The sequence below is a fragment of the Eulemur rufifrons genome, chromosome 4 (assembly GCF_041146395.1).
Source record: "Eulemur rufifrons isolate Redbay chromosome 4, OSU_ERuf_1, whole genome shotgun sequence".
In the NCBI taxonomy this organism is placed as follows: Eukaryota; Metazoa; Chordata; class Mammalia; order Primates; family Lemuridae; genus Eulemur; species Eulemur rufifrons.
In genome coordinates, this window is record NC_090986.1 from 21,193,124 (window position 1) to 21,215,436 (window position 22,313).

General features: G+C 40.0%; 1 protein-coding gene across 10 annotated transcripts in view; it reads left to right on the forward strand.

Moving 5' to 3' along the window:
* Positions 1–22,313, forward strand: part of PCCA (propionyl-CoA carboxylase subunit alpha) — a 360,250-nt gene that overhangs the window by 331,521 nt on the left and 6,416 nt on the right. For 8 of the 10 annotated variants that reach the window (XM_069467606.1, XM_069467605.1, XM_069467609.1 and 5 more), the window contains one exon: positions 14,095–14,235. The exons of the other annotated variants lie outside the window; for them this stretch is intronic. In XM_069467606.1, the coding sequence (XP_069323707.1) occupies positions 14,095–14,235 (141 nt within the window). The remainder of the gene's footprint in view (positions 1–14,094; positions 14,236–22,313) is intronic. 10 annotated transcript variants of the gene reach the window in all.

The window sequence follows — 22,313 nt, forward strand, 5'->3', positions numbered from 1 at the left end:
ATATAGAGTTTCCAAGGAAAATGTGATTAAATTATGCTTCTGCCATTTGGGGAGAAGGAATAACAGATTAATTTTTTTTTAAGATAAGAGAGACAATATTTGCTATCTATCTTTAGATTCCTCTACCCGTGAGTTTAATTGAAAAAAGAAATTGGGCGAGAATGGAAGCTTACTATGCAGGGAGGGAGCTAAACAATTCTGGTTCAATCCACTTTTCCCTGAAACCTTCTTCAGGTTGAGATGATTAGTTTTAAAATGGATGGAGTTACCAGACTCACCAGTATTCTAGTGAGATTATAGTAAGATTGAAAGTCAAGTGAAAGTTAAACTTTTTCAGTGTTCAATTTCCTCTTGCAGACACCAGGCCAAGGGCAATAGTGATCTAGTGCTTACATTTTATCATTTGTGGAGACCATGACTCTCCTTTAGCATACATTTATAATTTTTTCAATATTAAAGTTTTTTTTCCCAAGGAATCTATACTTAATAAGTTTGTATAATAACATGTGTATTTCATTTGAAGTTACCGTGCCAAATTTTTAGGACTTTTTAGCTTCCCCATAGTTTTTAATAAACCAGGAGATCAAAGGAACAGTCTCTCAGTTGCCCAAATATTAGGCAGTTTTGCTGGTTTCAGCGCATCTAAAATCTGTAAATATTTAAAGAGAATGTCTCTCCCAGAAGACACTTTGAGCACAGTGGTAATCTCCAACCTCAGAAGGTTAAGGTTACTTATTCACTGGAGAGACATTCAGTCTATATTAACAGGTTCTTTTCCCTAATGTCACCTTTCTAATAATGTATATGATCTCACTTAGGGACAGCATCACTGAAGTCAAAGAAAAATTAATGGGGTAGTAACTATAGACAAACACTCCAAAAACCTTAAGACATCAAATAAGCAAGACTGAATGTATGTAAAATATATGTTAAAGATGTTCCTTTGTGAACAGGGCTGGTTGTCTTTATCACCTCAGGCTACCATAACAAAATACCTCAGACTGGGTAGCTTAAACTATAGAAATGAATTTTCTCACAGTTCTGGAGGCTGGAAGTCCAAGACGAGCGTGCTGGGAGGGTAAGGTTTCTCCTGGCTTCTCTCCTTGGCTTGCAGATGGCTGCCTTCTCTTTGTGTCCTCACATGGCTTTTTCTCCTGTGTGTGCACTCCTGGTGTCTTTTCCTCTCCTTATAAGGACACCGGTCATTTTGGATTGGGCCCTACCCTTATGTCCTCGTTAAACCTTAATTACTTCCTTATAGACCCTTTCTCCAAATATAGTCGCATAGGGGTTAGCATTTTGTGCATTTTGTGGGGGGGGGGGGACGCAATTCAATCCATAACAAGAGCCATGGTAACAGCTGCCATTTACAGTGCACTTGTGTGCTGGGCATTGTGCCAGGCAGTGTACATGTATTATCTCATTCAAATCTTAAAGTAGTTCTACATCCAGGTTTTTGTCCATATTTTTTTTTTTTTTTTGAGATAGGAGCTCACTCTGTCACCCCAGCTATACAGTGCAGTGGCATCATCATAGCTCACTGCAGCCTCCAACTCCTGTGCTCAAGCGATCCTCCTGCCTCAGCCTCCTGAGTAGCTGGGACTACAGGCATGCACCGTGATGCCCGCTAATTTTTCTATTTTTTGTAGAGATGGGGTCTTGCTCTTGGTCGATCTGGTGTTGAACTCCCGGCCTCAAGCAATCCTCCTGCCTTGGTCTCCCAGAGTGCTAGGGTTACAGGCGTGAGCCATCCCAGTTGGCCTTTATCCACAATTTTAAAAAATTTAAAAAGATCTACAAGACAAGCAGTATTCTCCCCCATTTAATAGATGACAGAACTGAGGCTTAGAAAGTGAAGTAACGTACTATAGCCCACACATAGTCAAGATCTGAACCCCAGTTTTATAGAGAACCAGACTTATACTCATAACTTCTTAGTTTTATCAGTGATTATCATATATTAATAAAAAATGTGTCACTTGGAGATTTTTCTAGCTAGAACAAGAGCCAAAGAAGCATTTTTAACAGTGTCTTGTCAGCCGAGTCTAAGGAGAGAATGGCTTCTCCATGGGTCTGAGCTAAATCCCCGTGGGAAAGGCTGTTCCACTAGTGGAGAGGCCCTATGTCTACTCACAGTGTGGTCCCCAGACCAGCTGCGCCGGCATCTCCTGGGAACTTGTTAGAAATGCAGACCCCAACCCAGACCTCAATCAGAAACTCCAGAGGGGGGCCCAGCAGTCTGTGTTTTAACAAGCCCTCCAGGTGACTTTCAGTGCACCTTGTTTTAAGAACTGCTGCTATGCTGTCTTAGTGGAAAGACTTCTTTAGATCAGCTGATGCCTCTTCTGCTGATTCCATATTTATCAAACAACCATTGACTGTAACTTATGTGCCCATACTACAGTTAGGGGATATTCCAGCTCCCTATACAAATCTATATATGATTGTATATTCATAGGATGGTTTACATATCTGTATCTTGAGAACTTGACAAGAGCAAATCCATGTAGCTGGGTTGGTCCTCTCTGAGTGTATAGAGGAAGTCTAATTTCTAAGTCTCTGAGAAAGAGGCCCAGCCCCTGATCCAGGGTGAATTCACTAAGGCAGATGTCACAGTGGATATTCCCTATCGTCCCCACCTTGCCTGGGTTCTGCCTACCGTGTGCTTTCAACCCAGAGGAAAGGCGTTTGGGACAGCACAGAATGGCTGGTATTTAGTACTCCTAGTCTCTGGATTTAGATGCAAGGGAATGTCCTTTAGTCATACCTTATGTAGCATTTTTTAATCGTAATGGTAAAAGGGTTAGATAGGCATTTTTCATTTTGATTAAACAGCTATCACTTACAAATTAGTCCATAGAGAATCGACCCTAACTTCTGTGACTAAAGCTTTTGGCATCTCTGTCCCTCAAATCACCAAGTGGTTGCAATCGACAAAGGAAAGACAGCTTTCTGTTGATTGGTATGAATATTAGGATACGAGATACGCACTCTCCTGAGGGTAAAGGACAAGGGTTTAGGGGAAATTCTAGTGGTGTCTTTGCAGCTGGGCAGAGTTAGCTGTTGTATGCAGATAACAAGTCGTGCTGCTGAGGATAATTAGGAAAAAAGGAAACAAAGTTGGGAAGAGAGGGAGATAGAGCAGATGGCAGGGCACATGAATTTGCGTTGCAGCCTTGGGAAGGGCAGTGGAAGCTGAGGCCAAGCTGACCCAGGGCCTTAAAGCTGTATTTACAACTGGACCTTGTAATTCTTGGGGAGGAGGGAGCTGGATCTTGGGTAAGAGGCTCAGGGCCAGTTGAGGCCACTGTGCCAGGTTCCAGAGTTGTTGTGGGCAGAGGCTGTGTAGGAGGCTGGGACTTCCCCTCTGCTTACAGCAAGCTCAGCATGTATAAAGAAAAATAATTTACTCAAAGTTCTTTCTGTCTTAATCCATCCCACTGTTTAAAAGTTTATAGTGAGTCAAGGATATTGAATGGCAAAATATCATCGATTTCTCCAAAGCTGTCTTCATTGTTTTATTTTACCCAGTGTAAAAGTATTTGTAGGAATAGATATGTATTTTTATGTTTGGATAGATTTGTGTGAGTAAAAGATATATGATAAAAATTGTTCACATTACTGTAGAGGAGTGGGATTGGACGAGGGGGGCCAGAGATTAGTAACTTGTTTTATATACCTCTTTACTGTAGGGCTTGTTACTACAAGCCTATAACTATTTTTAACTCCATAAAATACATTTTAAATTTTATAAGAGCTTTCAAGGCTCACTGGCAAACTGAGTCCCCCAATTTTCTTTTTCTCATAAAAGCTCAAGTTCTTCAAATATGAATTCTCCTGCTATGAGAAATTAGAAACATAGTCTTAAAGTCTGGGGAAAGATTATTATAGTCAGATCAGCATAGACAGGGCAAAGTTCCCAGTCAGGAGAATGTTCATATGAGAATTGGGTAGAAAGCCAAAGCATTAGGCTAAAAATATTATCAGAGGAGATTCCAAATGAAGAGAATGAGCAGGAAGGGTTAAGGTATGTGTCTGCGTGTACTTGAGAGCGAGGGAGCGATTGAGGTCCTTGGGTTTTGATGGATTCTAGACCTACCCCGAGCAGCCTGCATTGTCTTCTCAGGGACTATGTCCAAGAATTCTAGTGTCCAAATTTCCCCTCTATCTGTAGGCATATATTAATAACAACAACAAAACAGTGGTAATGATGACTATTAAATATTTACATGGCATCCCTGTGTTCTGAGAGTCCTTCATATAAGAATCCACTTACTTCTCACAGAGCCTTTTGAAGTAGGTGCTATTGTGATCCACAGTTTGTAAGTAAGGAATCTGGAACATAGAAATCTTAGGTAACTTTCCCAAACTTCTACGGGTGGAGTTAGAAGGCAAGCCTAAGGAGTCTGACTCCAGATCCTAAAGGTTAAATTGCTGCTTTCTACTGCCCCCGACCTGGAGGTTTTCTTTAAAAAGAGGCTAAAATAAAAAAGCCTACCCCATATTGGTCACATTCTTAGTAGTACTCATATATATTGATACTGTATCATTCATGAATGTCTTTTCTTTCTGGCCAGTTTATGGTATTTGAGGTCAGAAGTCATTTTTTTCTATTTATTTTGTATTCTTATATTACCCAGATACTCTTCATAAATGGTTTTTGAACAAATGAACTAAGCCGTTTCTCTAATTCCCTATGTGCTTCTGTAAGTGTCTAAGGAAGAGACAACCATAGGTCTCTCACTGCCTGATCTAGAAGCTCTCTTAATATTAGAACCAATTTCCTTTCTTTGTTCTTAAAGCCAGATGTGGTGCTTGAAGAATTTAATCTATTTGCTCTCGAATGTGGAGCCTTAGAGCTAGAACTATAACTATTAGAAGTTGTTAACCCAAAATGTCCTACACTATGCAATTTTAAAAAAATCCACAGTCAGAGATGTTTGGAAAGGAGACAGAAATAATATTTGGTGAGTAGTTACAAATCTTTGTAAATGTAGTCCCCAAAATGATCATTCAACACATGTATTGTCTTGATTTTAGAGATGAAATTTGTTCTGAGGAGAAGTTACTTGGCCATATGTGACATCTTGTTGGGATGTCAAACTCGGGTTGGTTGGTTTCAAAGACTTGGGTTTTTACGCTCTGCTGCCTCCAGTATGGGGCCACATCTCCTTCCTCCAGATTGATCATGTGCTTTCCAGATCTTGTCCCCCATCAGCATCACATGTTCTGTTCTGGATGCCAACAGTCCATCTTGTGGCTCAGGTTAAATGTCTCAGATATGTCAGAATTGTAAACTAAAATTCCCCAGAGATCCCTTACTAGAGATCATTCCTACTACTTTGAACGAATATGTGAAGAGTTGTTGGGTTGTTTTCTACTTTGATTTTCTTGGCCAACACAGTGTCATAGCCATTTCTAGTTTTGTTTACTTTGTCTTTATGTATTTCAGTTTATGAATTTCTGTCCAGTACAAGCCAACATTTTGGCATATTCAATTTTGAGTTTCTTCAGTGAATTCATAATAGTAAAAATATTTTCTTATTTAAAAAACCCAGAAAGGCAAGAACATTGTTGAAGGCCCTAGCATTTGGCACACTTCCCAAGCCTCTGGTGTTCCATCTCCAGGGGGACTGAGGAACTTATAAGGGAAGGCCAAGCTCCCCATCCTTTTTCCCCAAAGTTCATTTGTTCTGCACCCTGTGATAGCATGACTTCAACTTGAGATGAGCAAAGAACAATTCAAATAGAAGAGGAAGAAAAAAGAGGGGTGGTGACCATAGCAAAATGGTACACTTCCTTACCTCGGTGCTTATTTACATAATTGTGTTTTTATAACATTTCCTGTACTTTTCTGTAAGCTGATGCTGCCCTAATTATAGATTTTCAAGAGAACACTTCATTGTACCCCAAATTATATAGTGCTTTAAAAAGGTACTTTCTTACTGGTTTACCAAATACCTTATAAACTTGTAATTACATAAAACAATTCAGGATGCAGAATAGAAACAGCCTGTACTGTTAACAGATGTTGGTATTGTTACATAATTGAGTACAAGGCTTTCAAAGATCTATAATATTTTTCTTGTGTGAAAAGAAAAAAATGACTCATTATAGTCATAATGTGTCACGGAGACTCCTGATCAAACAGAACACACATGTTCTATTTTGTGAGTTCTGTACAGTTCATTGTAAGCGAACTTGCCTTTGTGGATGTGAAAGTGCCACTTATCCCCGCAAATTGCCTTTGCGGCATATGCACCTACTTGTTAGACAGCTTGTGGGCACCTGGGCTAAGCGGAGGCTGGGCCCCCTTTGTCATGGTGCACCTGCACACGGTGGCACCGCAGCGCTGAGCTCCCGTGAGGCCACCGGCATTAACAGACGTGCTCCTTGGGAACGTGCTGTGGACTTGCCAGTGTCCTCCTGCCCAGCAGAGATGGCCTCGTGAGCCGTAGGGGACTAGGAATGGGGCTGGCCTCCTGTACTGTAGCTCTTTTTCTTCTCCATCACTTTTGGGTCTGTCTCAAGATTCAAATTACAAGGAAAGTAACGTCAGTGGAGCACAATGGAGGAAATCAATTCTCTGTTACTGAGTGCTGAGTCTAATGTTTAATTTTCGATTTCATTTTTGGCACTATTGTTCAAAAAAAGTTGCTTATCTTATGACAGTCAAACTGGAAGGAGCTGTGTTTCTGATTACAAAAGCAAAAACAGTAAAAAAGACTAGGTTAGATTTTTGTCTTATTGACAGACATCCCGGGTTTTTCTCTTCAGAGGAGCTTGTCATTTTGGAACAAGCCAGAGATATGTTAAACTGATTAACTCACCCATTCCTTCAATGTTTTTCATATTAGCCTTGATACAAGCTTTGATATAAGCTCTTTTCTCTAAGGAAACCTTCCCTTTTTTTTAGCAAGAAGTTTGAAAAATGAGTTGCTGAATAGCCTTCATGTTTTTTTTTTTTTTGTTGTTGTTGTTCTTTTGTTTTTTTGGAATTTTCTTCCCACCTCTGTTTGTGTAATTCTTCCCTCAAAAAAAAAAAAAAAAGAAAAGAAAAAACAAATGAGATCTTTGCTCACAGCCCAACATTGTGGCTCCTTGTGGCACATTGATTAGTTTAGCAAAAGACCTAAGTTCAAAAACCAACTTAACCAGTAACAAAATAAAGCCTTGAGTATAGATTGATGCATAAGTGTCATTGGACGAGTGTTGAAAGTGATACATTATGTCACTGCAGTGTATGGACGTTATCAGTTGTACGGCACTAAACAGCCAGGCTCTCTGAATGATTTACTTTGTGTTTAACTGCCTTTTCCAATTGCAGCAAATGCTGAGGAACTAGACGCAATATCAGAAACCATATATTTTCTCCTGTTAACACCGGCATCGCTGACGCGTGTTGGCGCTGACTACCGGCTGTCAGGCTCTAGTTTAAATGGTCTGAACAAGTGATTAATGATGGGAGCAGGCTCTTACACTGCTTCCAGATCTTTCCTTCAGTGCATTTCCATTTATGTCACCTTGCTGTATGCTTGGGAGGGGTCCTTTCAGGGTAGTTCATGCTATTTATTTTGCCAACCTTGGTTTCCATTTCAAGGGCCCCTGATGTTTCTTTGTGTGTGTGTGTGTGTGTGTGTGTGTGTGTGTGTGTGTGTTTTGTTTTGTTAATATTTAGCATAAATGATCCAAACCTTAAACTGTGGAACTTGAAGTTGACATACAGGTGTCCCTCAGTTCAGCAGTCAGATATGTAAAGACCACTCTGTATGGTGAAAGGTAACAACTGTGGCCCCCCAACGAAGAAGCTTTGGACTTTTTCTCCAAGTTTCATTGGTGATAACTTGAACCAGACACCCTAGATTTTTGGAACATTGTTTTGTTTTCTTGCAAGTTACTGAGGCATTCATATTTTACAAGGCTAAGCTATACATAGTATTTCTCAAACGTGTACTTGCAAATAGATGGATATGTTATCTGTTACTGTGAAGTTGAGAATTTGAACTGTTAACTGACCTACTGCATTTGTTCTCTGTGTAAAATTTTATTATAACAGTGCTAATTACTAAGCAGCTGAATTTGTGAAAAAGTGCACAGCAATAATTTGCACCTCAGTGTTGCCTTGCTATTAAAAAATTGTGAACACATACCCAGAACACATGCACTTGATTTATGAACTTCCCAAGGGCATGTTTATCTGTGGATCACTAATGGTTTGACTTGTGGGTATAACATTTGGTTTCTATATTTGTGCTTTTGAGACACTCATTTTTACCCTAATAAAAGCTGTTGAGTGCAGAATAGGACATTTTAAAAAGAAGAGTAGCATTTGGAGATAAAAAAAAAAAAAAAAAAAAAACAAAAAACTGAAGCTTTTACATTACTACATGCTTTTGTTTAGTTTTTGCTAGTTTTAGAAAAACAGCAAATCTCCTTTCTAGTTCCTTCCTTCCTATTGATAGGAAATCATCAACTGGGAGAGTGAGATTTTAGTGTTTTAGTGATGGTGTTAAAATCACCATTGTTTCAATGGCAGATGCAAATGACTCTGTCCTGTTGGATTCACATCCTGAATAAATGTTTCTACATAATTAGAGTCTATAACAAATCTAAACCAGAATGGTGTTTTTTTTAAAGTCTGAAAGAACAATTTCAAGTCTTGGGAAAGAATTTACTTTTGCCCTGTGGATGGGTCAGAAACATCTGCTTCAGGTAGTTTACAAGTGTTACTTATTAACCCATGAGCCAAAAACCCAGATAAGGAGTTCTGACTATTTGAAAACTACACATTCTGTGTTTTTATAAATGTATATTCAGATTAATTCCATATACCTATTCTTTGGATTTCTGGCAGCCAGAACTTTTAAAAGGAACTTGTGTTTTTAAAAAGAAATGTAAAAAATTAAATTTTTTCCCCTAGTACCAGAGTTGTGCTGTGCTTGAAGAGATCCTGCTCTTGGGCAGAAAGCAAAGGTTTCAAAGGAACCTCATCTCCATATGGTTTCACTCGATAATCCTTTATCCACCATCTTCAGCCCTCATTCCTTTGCTTTCTTGCCTGTGGCTACATTTCTATCTCTGCATCAATTAGCACAGTGATTTATACAACAAGCAAGCAGTTTAGAGGTAATGGTACACAATTAACATCTCATTCCACCATAAAGGGTATGCTAAATACCCCAGTCATTGCTTTCTCTGCCTGGAATTGAAATAAGTGTTTGTCCTAATTCATATGCTATCTGATGTGAAGTGGGCCGGCTTTGTACAGCACTACACCATTAATCTAATTATAGATAGCTGCAAATGAAGTGCTGTCTGAGCTGGGAGATTGAAGAAAATAGCCTTTTGTCATTTAGCATGACTCTGTGAAGCAAGATCACACTTTACAGGGCAATACTGCAAAATGGAAATCTCAATAATATTGCTGCCTGTTGCGTCTTTTCTAATTACAACAACATTGTAAACACAACTGGGCGCTGATATAAATAGAGCTGTAGATATGCTGTCATGTGGGTTGTAGGAGAAAGTCCTCCGAGTGCTGTTGGATTAAATGATGCATCCTGATTGACAGCTACCTTGAGACTGCGCTGATGGAGTTGTCACAGCGTTACGGGAACCGGCTGCTCCAGCCACTGCAGCTGCGTGAGGCTATAGCTCGCCCAGTGCTTTCACTGCTGCCTGTTCATTGTCACCTTCTTCGCCTGGGTTGTACCTCAAGGAGGAGGACATCCATAGGCTCCAATTCTGTGGTTTTAGTATTGTTTCTTGAGGATATTTGGTTGTCATTTTTGGGGTATTGGGCCATTAGGCCCTGTGTGGGACTTGAGGGTAATGTATTTTACATGGCTTTGAACCTTGCTGTCTTTTTTCTCAAGCGATAACTGTGTATCCCACAAAGAATTTAGGAAAGGAAAACATGGTTGAATTACAATTCCCGATGTACCTAAGCGTTCTCATTTGTATTTCATTTTTCTCTGCTTTTCTGACATGCTGATGTTTTTAAAGATATATTGTTTGTGCGGCTGATCATTTCTGTCACTTTAAAAACCTTGACGATGTAGGAAGGGAGACCTGTAGGAGAATATTTGAGTGTTAACTCTCACTGCCACACTGTAGAAATGAAGACACAGCTTAATGTTCAAGACCTTTGGGGCCAGAGGGTGTAAAACCTGGAATAGGAAGAGCCTTATCTTTGAAGAAATGTGTCTGCCGCCTCATTCACTGAGGGTGGATGTACGGTATTTGGCCAGTGCTTCAGGATGTGGAGATAACTGATGTAAAATGATTTACAATCAAAGATCAGCCTTTGCTTTGACTCAGAAGGCCAACAGTTGACATGGAGAAACATTCACAGTTGGTCAACTGTATGTATCCTAATTGTTATTGGAGGAAAGACTTAGAGATGGAAACTGGAGCTCAGCCCACTTGAAGAGGAACCACACTAGAGGCTCTGAAATCACAAGTGAACCACTCTGGAAGGCAAACTGGAAGTCCTCACCCAGTACATAGACCTCAGAATCACACCAGCACGTTAGCACGTGTGGTCTGGAAAATGGCTGGTATGACTAGAGGCCTTGGAAGGACCTACATGGATTTAAACTCCATAAGGAGGTGCATGTATTAAATGAATATAGAAACCAGCAGGGTGGTGTTTTGTGTACCCACCCAAGAGGAGTGTGTCTCATAGTGGATGATTCTTCACCGTCTGTGGGGCACCAAGGTGTGCTGTAGGCGTGCCCATTTGCAGGGTGCCTTTGTTGGCTAAGTCCAGTTAAAAAGCACCCATCCCTCCCAAACCATGACTGGCCTCCCCTTCTCCCCCAACACTGGCATTTGCCCCCCATCAAGTTCCATGTGAGACGGTGTGTTTATTTTAAAAACAATCCCACTGGTGATCCTTATAGTTGTCCCTCTCTTGCGGCTTTCTTCCTGATCCTTTCATGTCTGCTGCAATTCCTTTTCTTTCTTTCTTTTAAACTTTTGGGAGAAATTTTCTTGTTAGACATGGTTTCATATTGTAGGTACCATAACATTAAATTTGCTTAGAGACCCGGGCTGGGGTCACTTTCCCGTAATTGGGTCATTGGATAACACCTCGTTCTCTCCCATTATTGATTGTCGTGTGTGGGTTGAGGAGCCCGACCAGGCCAAACCTGGAGAGCACCTGTTCTCTCTTCTAACTTACACAGGGTGGGGGGGTGTTTTTTTAAGAATCTTTTATTCATTTGACTGTTGTTTGGTGAACACCCTAAATCCAGCAGAGTGAAGTTCCATGTACTGACCAACCCAGAGCTAATCAACTTCCAGCTCTGTGGCAGCCCAGCCTCACCAACAAGCAGCTTCTCATCACTCAAGCCAACGTCTCCTGACCCACCTAAGCAGGGCAAAAACAAAAACAAACAAACAAAAAAAAAACACCTTCTGGCTGCTTCTGGGATCATGCTACTCTGTCCTGTCAACTAGACTTTAAAATCTTGGACTCCCACCCCAAGAACATCAACTTCATGGTTTATCTGCTTGAAAACAACAACACTTACAATCAGAATTCTCCAGGGGAGTTTGCACAATCCATGAGGAATATTGAAATGCTCGTCATAAAACCGAACTTGGACCGTAAGATCCTGGTAGGGGTGCTTTTCTGAAATCTCTCAAATAGTTGGCTGCCCTGTGCCCCGAAGAATTCAGAGAAGCCAATAAATAGCAGTTTTGATCATAAGCTCTGAAAGCCCTGGTGTACATTCTTAAATGACTTCTTTTCTGGGGCATCAAAAAGCTTTTACGGTTCTCACCAGGCAATTCATTCTGATGGGCCCATATGCTGCACCCTGCTTGGGCCACATCCCGGCACGCGCCCCCGTGCGCCGCAGCACGGGCAAGCCAAGAGGTTGTTTTAAGAAGGCGTGTTTGTGTGGTATGCTGACGGGGTCAGGACAACATCAAAGGTAATCTTAAAAAGAGAACCTCTCTCTGCCTCCTCTTTTTATTTCAGAAAGGTCATTTCTAAGCCAACTATTTGCAACAAGGCCTCTCCAGAGGAGTTTACTCTGTTGTTATTTTTTACTTGCAATTACAATAAGTCGCTTATCCCCCAAACAGATTTAAGAACAATAAACAAATACAAAAGGAAAAGGAACATCTCATCAATAACAAAGACTGCATCTAAAGGCATTGAGTTTTTGACTCTTTTACATCTCTTTCCAAGCAAAGCAGGAGTCCTACAGAGAAAGGAATCAAAAGATATGAAAATTATAAAAATAGTAAAAGGATCCAGTTTTAGTCAGGATCTTGTAATTTCTGGGGAGAAATGGAGCTAAGTACAATCTTAGCACTTAGGCTCACATTTTGAAGTGAAATTGTGGAAAACATAAGAAAATAATGGATCTGTATGCTATTCTGAAAACAGAACAAGTGGGCACAATGCTGATCAGTCACGTAGAAGGAACAGCCCAGGGTGATGCCAACTAGGAAAGTAACTTTTTGTTGACTCTGATGATTCAAGTGATGTTGGATTTCCTTGTCCAAGGCAGACAGAGCATAGATACTAAAACTGTGCAATTTGGTCCAATTATATTCTCCCCTGTCCCCTCCATCTCCCCCCACCCCATTGATTTAATGAAGGACTTTGAGGTACAATTCATCGTTGATAAATAGTCCTCTGCCCAGAACGTTTATTAGACTGACAGCAGCATGCACTCTCCTCGCTTTTTTCTGTCGCCACTTATGACTCAGATGAATTTTAATAGAAGCAAAAAGCTTTTATTTGCACTGTAATTTCACTTAAGGATCATATCCTTCAGAAACTGGCAGACGCTTGTATGTCTTGATTGCAAAACACTCAGGAGTAAAGAAACATGCAAAAGATGTTATTATTCAGCCTGTCACAGTGTCGCAAATCCACTTGGAACCCAGGCCATCAAAGCTCTTCCTTGGGGCCCTCCCCCGCCCCTTTTCAATAGGCCCCGTGAAGAGCGCACTTACGGATTTCTACCATCCCCGCGGAATTAAAGGGTGAATTATGTTTTGTTTGTGCCTCCCTGCCACTATGATGCCCACAGGAGGCTTTGAGTTTCAGCAGCTTTTCCCCAGACAAAATGGAGCTGCCTCGATGCTGCTGCTTTCTCATCCATGAGAAATCGGACCTGGTAGGGGTGCAGAAATCTTCAGGTAGCGGTTCCAGCCTCACCCAGCCGTGCTTCCTCAAACCATTTTATCTTGTTTCTATTTGGATAGACCAAATTGTGCCTCACAGATTCGCTCACAGAGATGACAGAAATTCTGTTTATTAGAAATGTTGTTTCACTGAACTGCCTCAAATGTGCCCCTAATTGTTTGAGAGCCACCCACGGAAGGTGCCACGAAAATACCTGGCTGTGGATATCATTTTCTCTCAATGTTTTTAAAGTCGTGATGTTATTGTCTCTCAGTGCAGAAGGTATTCTCATTATATTTCATCTTTATCTATCCTCACCATCTTGCTACTTCAGACTGCATAATGTGCCTAAAAAGAAAAGCTCACTTTTTCTACCATGAATACAATATTGTATGTCACTGAAAAAAAAAATTAAATTTTGTGTATTGTTTTGCCTAAAATGAACACTGAACCCCTTTGTCTTAACTTATTGATACGTAGTACAGCAGCTCTCTGGAGGGGTGTGGGAAGTCTGCGACAGCAATCTGCTGCCATCTACTGGCGAGTGTTCAAGGTGTCACCGCCTCAATCCCTCTGGCTGACCAGCTCACGGGATTTGCCTGCACTGGGATAAGTTTGTTAGCGGTAAAGGGAATACAAGTAAAATTCTTCATAAAGTTCTGAGATGATTTTCATAAAGATACAGGATGGTTATTATTTATCCTTAATTAATAACTGAAATAGTTCTTATTTCAAGAAATTTCTTAAATAACTATCTCACGACATATGCCAGAAATAAATATATTTTGATGTTGTATACAATAATTAAAAACCATATGATCTTTAAGGATGTTATTGTAATTTCAATTTAAAAGCTAAAAACTGATTTTGAATGAATGCTGCTTTTGAGGAAAAGTTCATCATTTATAATCATTTATGATTTTGTTTTGTTTTTTCCCCCTAAGTATAACGTGCGTGTCTTAACCAAACTTGCCGCAGAATTGAATGAATTTATGCTGGAGAAAGTGGCTGAGGACACAAGCAGCATTCTGCGTTCCCCGATGCCCGGAGTGGTGGTGGCAGTGTCTGTCAAGCCTGGAGACGTGGTAAGGGCTGTGTCTGTCTCAGTAGGACATGCTGGTCTCACACTTCCCCTTCCAGAACGATGGCTAACAGCACGATCACACTCTTTGCAGTTCTCTCTTCACCCATATGACTCCCACAAAACAGCAAAATCTATTTGGTGCATTCTTTGGCTACCCGCTTCACATTTGAATTAGGTTAGTGCCAATACTTCTGTGCACCTCCCCTCCCAAATGATCTGGGACAAAAACAGAAGTAAGGCCAGATTCATTCTGTTATTTTGCAAATTCAGTGTTTCAGGAAGTATTTCACTTAAAATTGCTATTTACTTTCTAGTACTCTGTGCTTGAAGCATCCTTAGAGAACTAATGCCAAGAAATAGTCCTCCAATAATGAACCTTTTGCACTATTTCTGTAATAAATGTCTAATTAATTGGGAAGGAGAGTTAAGGAAACGGTAATTCTGTAATCTCTGCAGTACTAGAGCACTTCCTTAACTTAGTAAATAAAATTTAGGATCACAGTTTGAAGTTTTTCATCTTGATCTTGTGACATTAAAGCACAAATCAAAGCTATGTTAATATTTCCCTGTATGTTCAGTCTCAAGATAACTTGTGGCTGAATTGGTAGGATGCATAAATTTTCTTAGAACATGGATAGAAATCTCTATTGATAAGCAGCAAAAGTGAAAAGAAAACAGTTTAAGATGCAATCAGAAGGTTTCTAAGGGCACTTAAGTACTTGCATTTTTATTTATGTACGGGAAAATAGCAGCCATACACGATAGTCTTTCATGGATGAGATTCCATTTTGTATCTCAGTTAAGTCATGAGGGTTTACATATTTCCCTGTAAAGATTATATTAAAAATGCTTCCTAATTTCTTTAATAAAGGTAAAATATCCTCTTAACATTGAGAAAAAATCATGTAGTTGGCATTGGCTTCCAGAAGAGTATTTATAATAAATGAATAAGAAAACATAATCAGTTTTAGTTGTTTAAACAATTAGTCCTGAAATTGATCTGTGAATTTGGAAAACTGACTTAACAATTGCTTCACCTGATGATATAGAAATAGAACTACCAGCTTTTCTGGAAAAGCATAAAAGTGGTTAAGAAGCTATCAATTGTTATGTTGATTTTGAAAGCATTGATATTCCTGGAAGAAAGCACTCATTAAAACTGTCTAATACCTGAGTGTTAAGGATTTGGGAGAAGTAATACATAAAAATTATATGTGTGTGTCTGTTGAATATAGGGGAGGGATTTGCCTTATACATCTTCCTTCTACAGGATTAGGCCATAAGAGGATAGATAGCTCCTTGGCCTTGACATTAAGAATCACACACTGACACAGGACATGATCAGTCAGTGGAATCTCCTGGTGACTAGATGTGTACGTTGGTAAAAAATGTGAGGGGCTTGTTTTGTTTTTTTCATTTTCTTTCTTAATCTTTTTCTGGAAGCCATATAGTCTGTATACTGCTAGCCAGAGCTTGTCAGTCCTAATTGTGTGGCTTTAATTATAAAATCACATTTGTGGGTTTTATTTTTTTTGAATAAATGTTTTCCTTAAACCCTTACTTTCTAACACCTGAGTCCAAACCTAAGTGGAGGGAGGAGCCCAGGGAGGAGGCTGAGATTGCAGTGGGGCCCCACATGCCCAGCGCCCTCACCGGAGGCTGCTGGAGGCCAGATCCGCTCGGCCTTGTTTCTTCCCAGCTGCTGTCTCCCGGGTCTGGGTCTCGCTTTTCCACATACCGAAAGGGTTTGGCCTTTGTACTTTGCATTTCCTGGTTAATAATTTAACGTGGGAAAGCAAGGCATTTAGTAAAGGGGAACAATGTGATTTTAGTCCTTGGTTCATTGCGAGAGCTCAGATATTGAAAACACCCACCAATAATTAAATGCGGGTACTCAAGAATGGTTTAATTTGAGAACTAGCTGTTAAAAATGTGTTACTGCAGAGCCATGGGGCCTATATTTTACGTATTCCTTTAAAGTCAGAGTACACGGTGGGGGCACGCCCAGCGGATTGGCACATCACCTCGCTGTCCTGCATCTTACTTACAAACGCTGTCTGCACGCGGTGCCCAGGCTGCGCAGGTGGGGCGTGTGCTTTCTTTTATTCCTCTCTTTTGGTCCTTGCAGAACTTCCTTTCATATTCTGTGCCATTGTGTTTTGATAAAAGTGTTTTCTCTTGAATTACTACTTTCGGAAAAATGTCCCAAACCACTAATACTGAAACCAAGTGCAGGGTGAGAAGTTTCATCGTCGGCTCTTAACAATAACTGCTGTAGTTAAATCCTGCCTCGTGTAATTAAAACACGAGAAACTTTCCTTGGACCAAAGGCACAGCATTCACTTCAGGCCATTATAAGAAAATACTACTTGTCATTTTTAAGTTTTGTGGTTTTAAATTATTTTAACACTGCAGGGTATGTTGTGTTTTTCTCAGCAATAACAATAGCTGAGAGGAGGTTCCACTTTTATCAGTAGAAAGATAATGGAATCAGTCATCTGTGTGTATTTTCATGGAAAACAAGGACCAAAAAACAACTAAGAGCTTTACAAGTATTCTGTTTTTCTTTGAAATGTTATTTTTTTTTATAGTTTAAATTTCAGTGATCTGTAATTTTTATGTTTAGCTTAAGTAAAACTTGACAAATCTTAGAATGGTGGGCATGGCAATAGTAAGTTTCACCAAAGTATCACATAAATCATAAAATATCAATTTTGTGATGTAGACAATTTGTATAGAGTTTAAAAACCTCAGAAAGAAGAGATTTGGGGTGGCTGTTTAGAAGTAATAAATCCACTCATGGAGCTTAGCGTGTCAAGGTCTGTGAACTGATTCATTTGAAACACTTTCTTTTCGCTAAGCGTGGAAGCTGTGTTTTATTCTACGTACTTTTTTAGAGTTCACGTGGCAAAAGTTCCTAATACTTTTTCAATGTCTGTTACATGCTATTTAACATTAAATGTGGCAGTAAAATCATTTTTAAATGATAGTATAATAGTTTTTTTTTTTTAACAGGTGGAGAGGGGATGTTAGTTTATAAGCAGTAAAATGCACTAGCAAACAAATCAGTAAGAAAGAAAGAGTAGATTACTGAAGAACCACAAATTTAATTCAGAAAACAACTGATAGGATGAATTGTATATGTCTTTTCTACATGCCCTTTTTATATGCCTTCTGAAAATGTTTTGCAGTACCTGTTTTTCTATATATAAAACACTGTCATAAACTGGGAACACTTCTACAAAGTTAGCATTTTTATGACTTGTTTTAATGTTTTTAAACTTCTGTCTTTATGATATTCTCAAACAGAAATATTAAAAATATATATTGTTTCAGAATAATGGTGGAATATATTTTTCCACATATTAACATTGGACTTACAGCTGCTAAATTTATCACACAATTTTCATTTTGGCTTTAAAATATAAAATAAAGTCATCATGAGCACATTTGTTAGACTTTTGATACCAGGAACAAAACAAAATCAGCCAACCCAAGGAAATATTTTTGTATTGCATTTAATTAAGATTCTTTCAAGTTATGTTTGGATTCTGCAGTCATCTCAGATTTGCATCAAAAATATTCATCTTATTTAATACATTAAAAAATTAAGTGAGACACGAACTATAAGCAGGCTGTATACCTATTTACATTTCTTTCTTAATTGTTAGTGAAACCAGGTAAAATAATAGATTGACATTAAGTACCTGTTGCTGCTGCTTCTTGCCACTTAGACCATTCAATGTTAGTAGGACAGAATTTGGGCTGTTTTCGTGGGGCCAAGATGAGGAAGATCCACTTTGTAAAGGAACGGACCTCTAGCAGGGCAATGAGGTGTTTGGGATTGTTGCTCCCGTGAACAATGCTTTAAGGCAAAAAAGGGTCTAGATGGTGGACCAATAAAAACAGAACATCTGTAAGCATTGGTGGCAGCACACCCAGACCTCTCCCTGATTTTTTTCCCTCCTTGTGTGCTCCTTTGGGGGGAGGGCTCCTAAGCAGGTGGGTGACAGCAGGCCATGGAACACAGGTACCCCATTGCAGAGCATGACATTCACACGTCCCCTTTGTCTCAAACCTCGTGTGTAACTGAGCTTATAGCTGATCCTGGGGAAATGGCCAACTTGGCGAGTGACCTTTATTTTTCATTTCTTGAAGAAACAAGATTTGAAATCTCCTTAAACTCTGAGGATTGTAGATGAGCAGGGGTGGGTCGTGCTCTCCTGCTGTGTGTGTTCCTCTGGCTTTGTGCTTATGTGCCTCCGTGCAGTCCAGTGACAGTAATTGTGGCTTCCCCTGGCAAAGGAGCTCACTTGGCTGTTTGATAGATTTTCTAGTTTCTGGATACCTTGATTCACAATCATAAAATAACTGTAATAATTAAATTTACATATTTTATAACAGTGGTTATTCAAGCAGTTTGATATGATGCCAGTTTTTCACCCAAACCTCAGATTGTATTCCATAGCATGTATACACAGATTCATGCATTCATTAACATTTTTAAAGTTTTAAATCATGAAATATTACAAACATACAGAAGGTTATAGAGAGTGATGCAACAAGCACTCCTATGTTCTCTGTTCACGTTTACCATGTGTCTCAGGTTTCACTTAACAATAAAACATGACATATACCATGAACTCGCCCTGTGTCTTCTCCCCAGTCTAATTCCTGTCCTGTCTTCTCCTGAATTTGGCCTTTTAATCTTTTCCAGATAACATTTATTTTTAAATTGTAGGGTTAATTTTTTGGAGGTAACAATCTGGGAATTTTTATAATTTAACTTAATGATAATTATCAATATAAGATAAAATATTTTTATGGATCAATTAAGTAAATATTATAGGAGAGTCTTATGCAAACTTGGTCTTTGATTTGATTTTTCAAGAATGATCTGCCTGGAATTAGAGGGGATATAATCTTTGTTTTAAACATTTTTGAAGATGACCATTCTCAACCTTGCCAAGATTCAAAATATCTTCTCTTTTGCTAAAAATAAATAAATAAATATATAAAGGTTTTTTAAAATCATCATTTCACTGAGTCCTTTAAAACAGCACATTTCATTATTCCAGTTGTAGGTTAGCAACAGAACTAAAACTGATTGGATACTAAATTTTAAAATGGGCAAATTTATTTAAATCTTATTTCCAAACTGATTATTGGGCATATAAATTTTTGAAGTGTTGTAATAAAGCATTTTTTCTGAATAAAACAAACAAAAAAAACTAAACAAAAAGCCCTGAGCACATTTCACAAAGGTAGAGAGAATGCAGACTGATTTCTAAAGTTACTGTAAATGGCATCAGTTTTGACTGGTTTTCTTTGTAACTATGGGCCTTGGCTCTGGTTTTGAGCTAACTTAGAAGGCTGTAGGGAGTAATATTTTTCTTTATTTTAAGGAATTTTAAGAAAAACTGGACTTGTTTTATATTAGCCACAACTCTGCATTCTTACCCTGAGCCTGTGCGCTCCCCGAGCCCCTGTCCAGGGATCGGTGCAGGGCCGGAGCCATGTGTGTGCCCTGGGAGCCTCTGCTGTGCTTGGCCTGGAGAGGCCTTCAGTGGTCGCCTCCCGACTCTGTGATCTGGTGACAGTTGCAGCCTCCCTCTGCTTTACACGAAGATGTGGGGATGTGAATGCACGTTTTTCCTTCAGGAAATACCTGGCAATATGTACCAGCCTATCTCACCAGCTCAGAGAGGGACGTGGTTACAGTCAGATGCTAGCAGTGCCTTTTCACCAAGTCTGAGGGGCCTTTCTCCTCCCTCGTGGCTGTGAACTGCACCTTTCTTCAGATCTAAGGGCCTTAAAATGAATCGGTTCAGGCACCTGCGTTCTACGGAGAACAGTCTTTAACAACGTAATTGAAGGACTTTCACTTTTGTGGTGTAGCCAGCAGGGCCGATATTGATCCGTGTTTTTCGGGTGGCCCAGCACCGCAGAAGGGGACTGCAGGGCCGATCAGCCCTCCGAGCCTTCTGTCTAATTTGGCAGAAAAACACAGAATGTAGGACAACAAAAGAAGGCTCTCCTTTTTCCATAAAAATTCTCCCTCCCACCCACTCCTCTTCCCCAAAAAGGGGACTTAATTTTTCAGCTGCACGCAGTGATTTGGTGCTCACTCTTGCATTGAAACAGTTGCTGTCTGAACAGGCAGGAAACAGTTTTCTTTTAATTGCCGAAATCATTCGGAAGTGCTTGGTGCCCTGCTTCTGTACAGCAGATGCTGTGCATTAATTGGCCTGCGTAGAAGTGACCCAGGGTTCCTTGCAGCGGGCCCAATTTTAGGCAGAGGGTTTAAATAGCTTATTTATTATTTTGTATAATCTGGCGTACATTGTGTGCTCCTGCACGTGTCGTATTTCATGGTCTGCAATTTCTAATGTCATGTGGGTTTCAAAACCTGTGTTTCTCTGGTAATGTACTAGCAGCAGGTAAGCTCAAAATACCATCCATCAGGAGCTAATTTTTTATCCAGATACTCCAATGACTGATGAACCTGTCTTTTGTATGAATGTTTAGCACAGTAGAAAGCCATATGCCACTGGCACGGTTTCCTCGGCATTCTTTACAGTTGCTAGAGAGTGGGCTTACGGGGCGGGGTGGGGGGACTCAATGCCATTTATGTCCTCTGGCCTATATTTCAATGATAAGGCCTTTGAAACAGCCCTGGGTTTGGACGACAAAAGAGGGTAGGGTCTGTCTTGAAGGAAACCCGACTCCCATCATTTTCTTTATCAGAAATATGACTGCACGCTCTTAATAGGGAACCTTGTTTTGTTACTACCCTTCTGTTCAAAACAGACCTCAGCCCATTAGAAGGGCCTCCCTTGTGTGGGAAGACCACAGCTGTTACTGTAAATCTCATCCAGTCACTGTATCACCCCCATTTTGTGGCTCTGAAGGATGAAATTGAGAAATGGAATACTGTGCAGTCATCCTTTACATCTCCAATTTTAGGCCTTTGCCATCATTTTCATGCTTTTATTCCAAATCAAATAACATTAGTGAGCTACACCACCTTCTGATGAGTATCTGGTATTGAGCACAGCTTTCAAGTCTATACTTTTGGGGGCTTCCTTTTATGTTGGGTGATCTTTTTCCCCTTTCTCTTCTCTTTTTCTTTGGGCACTTTCTTTGAGCTTTCTTAGTGGCGATGGCAGTTTGCAGTTTGAAGGATACATGTTGCCAAATGTATCCCATCTTAAAATGTTTTCCAGCTGGGGCGCATGTGCAGGAGAAGGTTCTATGTCTTTTAATCTTTGTGGAAGGAATGAAGAGAACTTGGTAGGAGGATATTGGGGGCTTTAATCAGAAATAAGAAGTGGTTTAAATCATTAGCACAACAAAGCATACTATAAGCTTGAAGATAAAAGTCTCTGGGGAAAGAGTCCTCTGAAAATAAATGGAACTTGATAGATTTCCATATCATTTATAACTTCCCTTAATTACACTTGGAAGACTCGCCAGTAAAACTGGAAAATTGGCAGCCTATATCCATTAGAGTCATTTTGCCGACCATGGCAAGCAGCTGGCTTTGCTGGATTTTATTTCCCATCACTCACAATTAATCATCAGCTGGAGATGTCTGAAACCCTTCAGCACAGAGCAATGCTGGGTGACATTCAGGCCACGAAACATGCGAAAATCTGCTGAGTAAATGGGCCGAGTTTTTTCTCAAGCTTACTCATTTTGGGACAAGGCCGACTCCCGCTTAATGAGTGCCGCTCTGGTAATCAGATGCGAATGTGAACCTTGACCTCGTGTCAAAGGAGAGGACGCAATAAGCCGGATGAAAGATACGGGATTCAGGCCTACAAACTTTACACCAATTAGACAGGGAGCGGGGAAGTACATCAGTACATCAGGCCGACTAGGTTTATCAAAAAGACTTGCGAGGCTTGTGACCATTTTGTAAGCCCAGCGTAGGAGACATCCTGTCACAATCATTAAGTCTTTATCAGGTGATTCACAAAGTGTCAGAGGAGCGTGGGCTCACATCCTGCGGGAGCGGGAGCGGGGCCTCACATGGGAGCTGACTAGTGAAGGATGAATGTTGGAGCGCCCTCTCCG